General features: G+C 37.0%; 1 protein-coding gene across 3 annotated transcripts in view; it reads right to left on the reverse strand.

Annotated features, from left to right (window-relative positions):
• Window positions 1–6,897: 6,897 nt before the first annotated feature.
• The window catches only part of rnf167 (ring finger protein 167), a 99,863-nt gene continuing 94,327 nt past the window's right edge, over window positions 6,898–12,433 (reverse strand). For all 3 annotated transcript variants that reach the window (XM_028798167.2, XM_028798165.2, XM_051924086.1), the window contains 2 exons: window positions 9,683–9,763; window positions 6,898–8,960 (listed from right to left, as the gene is read on the reverse strand). In XM_028798167.2, the coding sequence (XP_028654000.2) occupies window positions 8,593–8,960; window positions 9,683–9,763 (449 nt within the window). In that variant the 3' untranslated portion in view covers window positions 6,898–8,592. The remainder of the gene's footprint in view (window positions 8,961–9,682; window positions 9,764–12,433) is intronic.

Raw genomic sequence — 12,433 nt, forward strand, 5'->3', positions numbered from 1 at the left:
TATGAGGTATGAACCATTGTCTGCTGTACCACATACAGTATTTAGAGCAAATGGTTGGATTAAACCCTATAAATAGGTTTCTGTTACCAGTCTGCATGCAACACACTCTTCTGCATGGTTGTGACTTTGAGCTCTGCAAAGGACCGGCATACCAGTATGTATGCTACTTGTCTTATACCTAAGGCTGCTGGGATAATAATAATGGCAGTATTTTCACTTCAATAAAATAAGCATTGTGTTAGGTTGCCACTTACTTTAAAAAGTAATCAGGCAGCTTAACACACATTGCTTTTTATGTGTTACCCTCTTAGTCTCAAGATTGTGCTGCTGTTATTGTTATGATGCAGACAATTCTCTTTGCATTAAGAAACAAACTTTTCTACCTGACCCCTATATTCTGTCTCTTCCCCTTTATCAAAAATACCCGATAAGTGCAGAATCATCTGAGAATATCTGCAAATGACATGGCCTGATATTATATTTAGTCTATAGTCTGAGGTGAACAGAGTGTAGAGAAAAGGTGACTGTTCATTGTGGTCTCACAAACTGCGGTCTACCTGACAGATAGTCCATCATCCAGGACACCATAAGCTCATCCACCTGCACATCTCTGAGTTTACCCCTTAACAGGGATGGGTGTTTGGTACTGAAGGCACTGGAGATATCAAAAAACATAATCCTCGCAGTGCCTATAGAACACCAAGAGCCAAGTCACACCTACACTTCAGAGCCAGCATGGTGGAGCATTATGGTGCTGCAACTCGGGGACATTGTTAACACCGAGACTTAACAAATGAAGGCAATTCTGAGATAAATGAGTGAACACTGCACCATTAAATACAGAAGATGTAAATAAAACTGAGTGTATGGCTATGCGTTTCCATATTTGTGTGTGATCAATAATTTTACATCCTTTAATCTTGAAAGTCAGATTGTCCCTGGTGAGAGCTCCATGCAGCTTTCTCAGCTCATGCTTACCAGATCTTTACCTTCTTATTTATCAGCAAACAGCAGCACTTGTCCCTGGGTTCTCTTCCCTGGTCCTCCCTGCGTGGAGTTTGCATGTTCTCCCCATGTCTGCATGGGTTTCCTCCCAGAGTCCAAAGACATGCAGGTTAGGTGCATTGGCGATCCTAAATTGTCCCTAGTGTGTGTGCCCTGTGGTGGGCTGACGCCCTACCTGGGATTGTTCCTACCTTGCACCCTGTGCTGGCTGGGATTGGCTCCAGCAGACCCCCGTGACCCTGTGTTAGGATATAGCGGGTTGGACAATGACTGACTGACTGCAACACTTGTCCATTTCCTTTCTCACCTTGGCTGGTTCAGGATCAAGCAGGACAGAAAACTTTCTCTCCTGCCTCAGATGAGATGCCAGTCCATCAAAGGGTACACAGCAAACATGAGTACATGTAAACAGCATTGACACGGCCCAACTAAGATCAGAAACAACTGAAGCACACAGCACAAGTCACATAAGAGGGCTGATGTGCATCACAAAACCGGCACTATGAATACATGTTCAGACACCGGCATATACTGAAATATTTGTAATTGCTGTACTGTATCTACAAGAAATGAAATCAGAAACCAAGAGAAATGCTATTTATACAAGAAGGCTTAAGCCGTATATTTTATTTGTGCTGCCTGAAGGCTCACAAGTATGAACAGCTGCGATATGATGTATGCATGCCCTAAGGTTTTCAATTAGTTCATATGCGCTGAATAAAGAATTTAAGATCATTAATTTAAGTTTGAACATAAAACACTGTTCATTAAGTTTCCCAAAGCAGGCAAAATGTATTGGGTAATGTGCCATATAGCAGCAAATTTGGTGAATTAGACCAGGCATTGCCTCGGGACAACTCATAACTCACATGTTCTTCTACATTTCTTTTAGTCTCACGTTTCATTTACAAAAGCGTCGGAATAAAATCAGAAATGGCAGAGTTTGAATTCTGTAGGGCTGTAGCATTACTCCATTTTGTGCAGTTTTAATCAAAATAGTTAGCTGCTGTTAAGTGTGCTGCTTGTACTTTTTCTCTAAATGTTTAATTTACATCGGTATTTGCAAGTGTAAAACCACTGCCGATTCAGCACAAAGCTGTTTTTATGCTTCCAGTTTTGATGGATATTTTGCTTAAATAGCTAAAGGTCAAAGAAAATATCTGATTAAATTTGATGAGAGTTTTACCAAAAGTAATCAGCATATTGTACGATTCCATTAAAAATGATTAGATTACTGCATGCCAGTCTAATTGACACATCTTTGATGGAAGCATTAACACTGCTGTCCCAGAAGTCTAAAAATCTCCTGCAGCCCTGAATTAACAGCTGGATCACAAGGTGCCCGATGCCAGTCTCTGCTGCCATTTCTCTAGTTGACATTTTCTCCGGGTTTTTTAAGTAAATTTAGCAATGATTGGCAATTTCTGCAACTTTAAAGTGTGTGACCCGTTTTCTGACACTACTAGCACCTTCATGGGGCCAAAAAAGCTGTGTGTGAAAGACAACTACAAGGCTGCTTGTTTCACAGGAAATGTAATCAACACACACTGCTTAAACTAGAACCTTGTTGTACACACTTTATGCAATCCAGGCAGGTGTAGAAACTTCAGAAGAAACTTTGGCACATTTTAGTATTGTCAGGCATTTCTTGGTAATTCTGTTACGCTGGTTACATTCATATCACATGAATACTTATGAAAAGATGTCCTAATCACTCCCCTCTCTCTCTCTCTTTCTTCTCATAATCAATTGCAGTGTCACAGAACTACTGTATGTGACAGAACACTCAAGTTCAATGAACTTGCTAAGGAGAAAGTCAGAAGCCCTATTAGTAACATGAGCTGAGAGTGTCCTCCATGGGCTCAATTGGATAAAATATTTTTTGTCGCTAAAGTGAGGGCCAGAAGTCATGTCCCCCAGAAGCCTAGTGGGGACAGCCTGTGACAGAAGCTCTGCCAGTGTGAACAGAACCTCTTAGAAGACAATAATCCTACTTGGGTCTGGATCTGGACTCATCATAACTTGAAATATACAAGTATTCAAAAAAAAATGCAGGAATGCCATTCTTAAAATTACAGAAGTAGTTTGATATACGTACATCAACCTGGCTGGGATTTTTCTTTTCATTCTCTCCTGGAAGATGGATGGAGTTGAGCTTTAGCTTCTTTCATTTTTTCATCCTAATGCTACAAACTGAGTATTAGCTGAAATAAAGACACTTGGAAAGATGTGTTATTCAGTGTGATATACACTGATCAGCCACAGCATTAAAACCACTTGTGTAATATTGTGCAGGTACCCTTTGTGCCCCCCAAACCGGTGCTGACCTTTGTGTTGTTCCAATGCACATAAAGGAAATAAACGTGTATACCAAAACATTTGTAATTGCAACAATTTTCTGGGAGAAATGGTGCATTTTCTGGGAAAATTCCAGGGGTGCCGATAATTTCGGCCATGATTGTATGTACGAGGGAAGTGTGATAGCGGTGAGATCCGCGGCAGGAGTGACAGATGCATTCAAGGTGGAGGTGGGATTACATTAGGGATCGGCTCTGAGCCCTTTATTAGCAATGGTTATGGACAGGTCTACGAATAAGATTAGACAAGTGTCCCAGTGAACTATGATGCTTGCTGATGACATTGTGATCTGTAGCGAGAGTAGGGAGCAGGTTAAGGAGGCCCTGGAAAGGAGGAGATATGCTCTAGAGAGGAGAGCAATGAAGGTCAGTAGGACCAAGACAGAATACATGTGAATGAATGAGAGGGAGGTCAGAGGAATGGTGAGGATGCAGGGAGTAGAGTTGGCGAAGGTGAATAAGTTTAACTTCTTGGGATCAACAGTACAGAGTAATGGGGATTGTGAAAAAGAGTGCAGGCAGGGTGGAATGGGTGGAGAAGAGTGGCAGGGGTGATTTGTGACAGACGGGTATCAGCAAGAGTGAAAGGGAAGGACTACATGACGGCAATGAGACCAGCTTTGTTATATGGGCTGGAGACGGTGGCACTTAAAGATGCTATGAGTTGCATTGGGTGTGACGAGGATGGACAGGATTAGAAATTAGTACATTAGAGGGTCAGCTCAGGTTGGACAGTTGGGAGACAGAGAAGTGAGATTGTGTTGGTTTGGATATGTGCAGAGGAGAGATGCTGGGTATATTGGGAAAAGAATGTTAAGGATAGAGCTGCCAGGTAAGAGGAAAAGAGAAAGGTCTAAGAGAAGGTTTATGGATGTGGTAAGAGAAATCATGGAGGTGATAGGGTTGGCTGGGCCCCTTGGTTCCAGTGAGGGCTACTGTTAATGCTACTGAATACAAAGACATTTTAAACAATTGTGCATTTCAAACTTTGTGGCAACAGTTAGGGGAAGCCCCTTTTCTGCTCCAGCATGACTATGCTCCTGTGTCCAAGGACTGGTTCATAAAGACATGGAGGAACTCAAGCAGCCTAGAATGTACTCTAGCATAGAATCCTGACCTCAACCTTAAAGAACACTTTGTGATGAGCAGGAATTGAGACCGCAAGTCAGCTCTTCTCATCCAACATCAGAACCTGACCTCACAAATGCTCGTATAGTTGAAGGGGCACAGATTCCCTCAGGAACACTTCCAAAATTTTTTGGAAAGCCTTCCCAGAAGAGTGGAGGCTGTTATTGCCATAAATGTGTGTGGGCAGTTGCTGCAACTCTGTATTAATGGTTTTAGAATGGGATGTCCAACAAGCTCATATAGGTGTGATGGTCTGGTGTCCACATTTTTTTTTTAATATAGTGCATATACTGGACTATAAAAAACACATTTTTAATGTACAACAAAACATACTGTATATATAACAAGTCTAAAATTATGTTTTGCACAAAATGTAAAGAAATGGCTGCAATAATCACATTAAGGTTAAAATTTTTAACAAATTAAATGGAAAGGCAACACCTGCATTAGCAAACCCCAAAACATTTACTACCATAACTGTTGCATAAGGGAAAGTGAAGAAAAGACAGAAGAAAAACCTACAAATACAATAGTGGTGCAGGAAAGCAAAAAATCAGCATTTAGATAAACTTGAATTATTTACAGGGCATGTACGTACATGACATGGGTACTGAGAGTAGAAGTATGTATAGCTGGTCGACAGCTACCTACATGCCACCAGTCCTGATCCTTCTAGATCTCTCCTCAGCCTTTGACACAGTCAACCATGAGACCCTTCTTGCCATCCTCTCTGACCTTGGCATTACTGAGTCTGCTCTCAGATTTCAGTCCCACATCTTGGGCAGATCACACCATATGTCCTTATATGGATAGATGTGAAGTGTGTCTTAAAAATTAGTGCTGGGTTCTCTACTTTTCTCTCTCTTCACTACCTCACTGGGCCCCACCATCCAATCCTATAGTTTCTCATATCAGTGATATGCTGATGATACCAGCCTGTACCAGTCTTTTCCTCCTGAAGACAGCATGGTATTGGCTAGATTCTCTGTATCTTAGTTATGTTTCAACCTGGATGAAGGGCCATCATCTATAGCTCAAGCTGGCAAAGATGTAGTTTCTTGTTACCCTGGCAAGCCAGTCTGCTCAACTTCTCATCACTGTACAGCGTGCTCATTGTAACTAACACCATTCAAGTCAGCATGTAACTTTGGGGTGGTGATTGATGAGCAGCTGCTGTATCTTTCTGTGACCACATTTCAACAGTCTCTTATTTGTGCAGATTAACTCTATATAACATCCACAAAAATCAGATCTGACATAGTATGCAGAACAACATCTGGTCCAGGCTTTGGTCTTGTCACATTTGGATTACCACAATTCACTATCAGCAGGAGGACTGACGTGTGCTATCATCAAATCAGTAAAGATGGACCAAAATGCAAAGGCCCGTCTTGTATTTAATTAGCTAAGAAAAATTTATATCATTCCACTGTTCAGTTCACTACACTGGCTTCCGGTAAGCAGCACACATCAAGTACCAATCCTTGATGATTACCAACAGAGTAATCAATGGGTACAGCACCTGTGTATACGGGGACACTGGTGAGATGCTATGCTAATTCTCACCCACTAAGGTCTGCTGATGAACAGGTTCTGGTTATGCCACCATGTTTGCTGTTCTGGGTATATGTCTAATTGTTAATGAATACCTTGACTCTGTGTAAATCTGTCATATTGCTAATTGATATTTTTGTTACGCTACCTTTCTAGCTCTTCACTTTTGGAGATAACTTTTGTAACCTGTCCTACTACACTAGTTCAAAACCATCCCTAGACTGAGGTTACTCTATTATGTTGACCTCGTTTGGAAGTCACTTTGGATTAAGGCAACTTTTAAGAAAATAAGTAAGTGTATTCGGGGAAGTTATCACACTACAAGACACTATTCAAAATAATACTCAAAAATAATTCCACATGTTTACAGCTGTTCAGCATAATTTCAAAACTACAGCAAAATTCTAATGAACACAACTTGTTCTATTCAGAAATAAGAGGACTCTGTTGATTTGCTACAATATTAACGTGGTAATGATATATAGCCTATATCTTAATAAATTGTTTATAGGTGTAATGAGTAATAATCAAAAATGTATACTGATATTATCAAATCATGTCACAAAAAATCAGTTAAGCCAATGATTCCTTTGCTCTTCCACTGCTCTTATAACTACAAATTAGGCTTTCAGAAATCTTTTATGATTAAGAAGTTTGTAATAAAAAGAAGAAACATTACAATCACACAAACATTTTTAACGAATATAAATGTATTAGGGAAATTATCACGTAAAACAAAAAACGAAATCATCAGAATGTGTACAATGTGGAACAAAAACAAAAAGCTAATTTGGACTTATCTTTAAATAACAAATGGAAAAAAGGCTATAAAAATGCTTTACAGAATGGGTAATTCTAGTAAAATTAGAATTTTATTCTTTCATGGCACAGACAATAAGACATCTCATTAATTTTTAAAGAAACAGTAGTACAGACCCATTTAAAAAAATCTTACATAGAAATACAGAGAAACGGTGTTTCAGGCTAGAAACTGGTAATGTTGTATATAATAAAGCATGGGAAAAAATCTAAAAGCACAAGATACAGTACAGTACAATCATTTGGTCCAACTGACACCACCCTCCCCAAAATTGTATGCAAAGGTAAAAATAGAGTGAGAAAACAATAACCATTTTGATAATATACAGTATACATGTACATATAAAATAGTCCTACAGCAAGGCATGATATGCATCAATATCAATGTGGTTCATTTCTTTTTGGATTACCATCAATTTTATATTTACCATAAGGGTTTCTAACAGCACTTCACTGTTTTGTTTAATAAAGCTAATAATATAAATTTTTTAATATTATTAAACGCTTTTCCTCAAAAACAAAAAATGTCAGTTGCTCAAAGGACAAACTGGTGAAGAATAAAATACCACCTGCCAATTAGGTTAATGGAAAGAATCCCAGAAATTGTTTTACTGAGCCCATATACGTAGTGTACAGTAATTTGGGGACAAAGCAAAGATATTTATTTGGTTATTATATTTCAAGAACTGAATATGTCTTATAGGCAACTGAAAAACACTTTTAGCTCAACAAGAAAGAAGAATACTGATCATATTATTAAAGGCATATTTTTTACTGGCTAACACAGAGCACTTTTACTTTAAATTTACTTTACCTGGGGTTAAAAACTCTTAAGGTGTTTCTGTATTTGAATTTCAGTTAAAGGTCTATATAAATGAACTGATCTACTGGAATTTGTCAATGAAATTATACTGAAACAGTTTCTTTATTGCCATGTAGATCTGGTAAGTGGTGGCACTGATTCATAGTTTGTGGACTGTAAAATCTCTCCGGGCCTGCAAAACTGTTTTAAAAGTAATACATTAAGTTAACAGGAACAAAAAATTAAAAATAAAACTACCTTCTCTGTATCAAACAGCAGTCGCAAATCCAAGTTTCCTATGGTGCTACAGACCAGCTGAAAATACTCCCAAGGACCTTCTTTGAGGAGTCTACTAATTAGGGGTAACTTATCTGTGAAATTAAAAATTAATTTATATGCACAAAAACTGTGTGCTTGGATTAAGCTAAAGATATCCCTTTTGATCACATTATAAATGTGACCATGATCAGGTAAATTGACTTTGGAAAAATGAGAAATATAAAGATTCAGCATTATCACATTTCTGCATTATTAGTTTTTTATGGTAAAGTGCATCTTCCTTCTAGACCATTAGTCCACCCATTCCATTAATTAACTGTTTACAAAGTGAAGAACAAAATACTTAAAGCACAAAATTTCATTAACAGTAAGTTTAAAAAAAAAAAAAAAAAAAAAAGTTTAACCCTCCCCCCACCCCAAACAACCTGTAAACAATCCGTACATTACAAAAGACCATATGGATGCAAAGTATAGATTTCTACAGTTGATCATACAGCAGATTAGAAAACCCACCAAGGTAGTTATTGCAGCTGTAATAAGTAGTGGAGTCACTTTGCTTTTTGTTAAAAATAGAAAAGCATAAAACACACTGTTGTATTTGTAGAAGCAATAGTCAAGAGTTGTACTAAAGCAGAATATATGGGATTATCAGATGTTTATTGGGCTTCTAGATTGTTCCTCATTGGCTGAGGGGTTTAGAAGTTGAACGGTGTCTCCTTCTGACTGGCTGCATTGGCTATCAGAATCGTCCTCATTTTCAGATGCATAGTAGTCATCTTGGGGAATGATGCCACCTGATTCCTCCATGGAGCCAAAGGAATGGACACCACCACCCAGGGGTGGGTTGGACGGGCTTAACAAAGGAGTACGCTCAGAGCTTCCACCAACTTCTGGGTTGTTTTCCTCTTCTACCTCAGATTCAGAATCGTCATCTGAGCGGAAAGGACGTTGCTTACACACAGGGCAAGTTTTCTTTGTCTGTGTGAGCCAAGGGTCCACACACTTGCAATGATAAGCTGCAGAATGAGGAATAAGTAACACAGCCAATAAATATGGTAGTTTGAATCATGAAGCACAACATCAAAGAAAAGACATCTGTTATCTGTTATAAGAGCAACAATATCAAAAAAGACTCTCAAAAGCATAAGTGTCAGTGTAAATTAAAACATAAAAACAGGAATGTGATGTGCTTTATTTGTGAGTAAACTTTCTTATAGGCTGCACCTTACTGGATGGATACTGAGTGAACAGGGCATAAACAGTTACCTTACACAAGTGACAAAAATCACATATTGCAGGCTGAACAAAATTGTTCAGTTTATATTATACACATACACACAATCATTATAAGTCAGTAATATGTTAATGTTTTAATTTGCTTATTAGTGTTAAATTTGCTATATGGTCCAAACATCCCACAACAAGCTGAAAACAGGCAGAATGGTCTGGAGGAATCCTCTGATCAACAAGATAAAGAGTATAGTAATTACAAATAGGGAAGAGTAACTAAATACTATGACTTTTCTTTATTCTCCAAAAAAAGTTTAGGGAAACAAAAAACTTAAACATGACAAGAAGACTATATGAAACATACCGATATAGTGAAATTCACAAGAATAATACAGCAAAATAATGATTGAGATGTACAGTATACTGTCCTTCCTCACTGGTTACAGTCCCACAACACAACCCTGAAGTGCCCAAAAGTAGTAAGCACATGCAGATAAACCGATTTTACCATGAGAGCAGGGAAGAATTCTCAGTTTATCAGCTTCTTCATATTCCTCTAAGCAGATGGCACAGACATCATATATGTCACCTGCAGTGGAAGAAGTATAAATCATATTCAGTACATGTATAATTATAACCAATATGCTAAAAGTGTACTGCTTTTGAATTTAGACATTTTGTTTAAAATAAAACCTTAAAACAAAAACTTCATCACAAAGTTACTCTGCCAAAAGACGGATGAAACACACTGATTGCACAGGCTTTTTAAATCAAATTAAAACTGTTTCACATTTTATTTTAGTGGTAAGGCATTACAATGAAAACCTGGGGGTTTGTGATAGAAAATAAAAAAAAGATACAAAATAGTGTGCCACATAATGAATCTATAAAAAAAGAAAGTTCTATTAAAAGCATAGTCTGAAAAAGATGATCTTAAAGACAGTACAATATGTAGTACAGTGACTTTAATATTACAAGGAAAAGTGTGTATTAATTTTATTTGCCATTATAAGAAAAAGTATAAAGTAATATTACATGTAACATATCCAAAGCATTACTTGGGGAAAAAAAAAGGATCACCATTCAATAATGTTTAGATCTACATTTTTCTTGTTGGACTCACAAGGACTTAACACGGCCAACTATATGGCATATGCACACATAACAAAATTGAGGCAATTCAGAGCTTCCAATTTGATTTCCTTTCACAAGCCATAGACATGTTTGTAGCCAAAGTCTCTAAAGTTTAAAATTTTAGCTTCTATTACAGAAAAGGAAGAAAAAAAAATTAAACCACACCCATTCACAAAGAACATTAAAACAGGAAGTTAAACTGCTAGTGACTTTGAAAAAAGGAAGTGGTTAAAACTAACATTCTGCAAAAGAGGAGCTCAAGGTACAGCAAGCACCAGTACGTGCATAGATTTTGCACAAGGCTTGTGATTGCCTTTTAAGGTCATGAAAGAGTAGTGAAGAGGGTAACAAGATGACAAGCATCAAGGCAGACTTGCACACACGTTATCAGAAAGCCACAAACTAAGTGGTGGTAAAACAAAAGTTCACAGCTCTAATCATTAAAAACATTAATAAAATCAAGTAGTTTTAAAGAGATGATGGTCACACTCTACCTCTTTAAATATAATTGCAAAATAGTCAAGATCCTGTTAACTATTTGCTCATAAACATTCAAAGTAAAAGAAGAACAAAGCAAAGTAAGCTTGTTTTTATATATACACACACACATATTAATGCATACATAAACAAAAATGGAAAAAGTCTGTGAAAAAATATATATGACCTAAGGTCTAGTGGAAACATGACACTAAGAAAAAAGAGGAAACAAGAAAAAGGCAACTTTATTATTAATTTGCCCACTGTCTATCAATGTAGAACTAAAAGTAATCATTAACAAATTATCTGTTAAAGGTTGAGACATTTCAGAGAGATTCACGTAAGAAGCTAACAAGCACTAAATCAACTTCACTGAGTGGCAGTATACACATTTTTTCAGCTTCCTCCTCCTCCTTCTCATTTCTAGGTGTGAGCAAATCAGTTGGTGCCACAGAACTGACAATCAGATCACAGCCTCTAGATATTTGAAAAGAATTACCAAGTTATATTGTTAAATTAAAGCACAGCACTTGGCAGCTTCCTATAAGTATCAAGATACTGGGGCATCTATTACCTAATCAAATTAGCTTGACTGACAGAATAGTCTCCTCTCATTTGTAAAATTTTCTGTATTTTTAAGAGTCTTCTTATTTGTGAACATTTAGTTTCAATTCTTATTTTTTGTCAGACTAAGAATTTTAGGAACCAACTATTTAAAGCTGAAAAAATCTAATTAAATATATTAATGTTTTTAGTATTGATTTTTGGATGGAGAATAAAAATGCTTTATGAAATCATAATTATTCAGTGTTTAATTATAGTATAACCGAAGCCAGATCAGCACACTCAGCTAGGGAAGATTAGAAAACAAGCCATACTTCAATAGCACAGGGTCAGAAACAAATGAAGTTACTACACTGAAAATGTTTTATGCATCGGGTATAATGTGTATATATAAAAAAAAAATCTAAAAATCTTCCAAATAAACACCTGACAATTATAATAAAAAGTTCATGATTTGTAAATGTTAAAGAGAAAGTGATCAGATAAATTACATTAAAAGTATTTACTGGGTCTGGTTTGGAACTATTTTTCATTAATGTATAAGAGTTCCTTTTTATATTCATCAATTTAACTACAGCAAAAAATAGCTACTAAATTTTACAAATGAGTTGTAAAACTCCACTGTTCGCTTTCTTTCCAAAGAATATACTTGACCAGGGTATTCAACTCCTGTCCTGGAGGTCTGCAGTCAGTAAAGTTTTTCATTCCAACTAGTTTCATAATTAGAAAATGAAACCTGGTATTTAATTATCTGGAGTATTTGTACTGACACAGATACTTCATGATGCATGTACACAGCTAAATGGAAGCATGCTAGCTGAAGAGCTTGTGGCTCCTTTGTCATTTACACCTCATTATTAACTGAAGGCTGGTTAAGAAAACAGGCAACAATTAAAACCTTAACACAGCTGCTTAAAATTAAAACAGGCAATTAAGGGCTCTGAATTGTAACAAACAAGGTACCTAAAACTAAGCCCCAAAACACAGTATTTTAGTAATAAATAAATGGGCTATAATTAAAAATTTGGTTAAAGCAAAAACCTGTAGTCACTGTGAACCTCCAGGACCAGAGATGTTAGGTGTT

This window comes from Erpetoichthys calabaricus, chromosome 3 (genome assembly GCF_900747795.2).
Source record: "Erpetoichthys calabaricus chromosome 3, fErpCal1.3, whole genome shotgun sequence".
Lineage (NCBI taxonomy): Eukaryota > Metazoa > Chordata > Cladistia > Polypteriformes > Polypteridae > Erpetoichthys > Erpetoichthys calabaricus.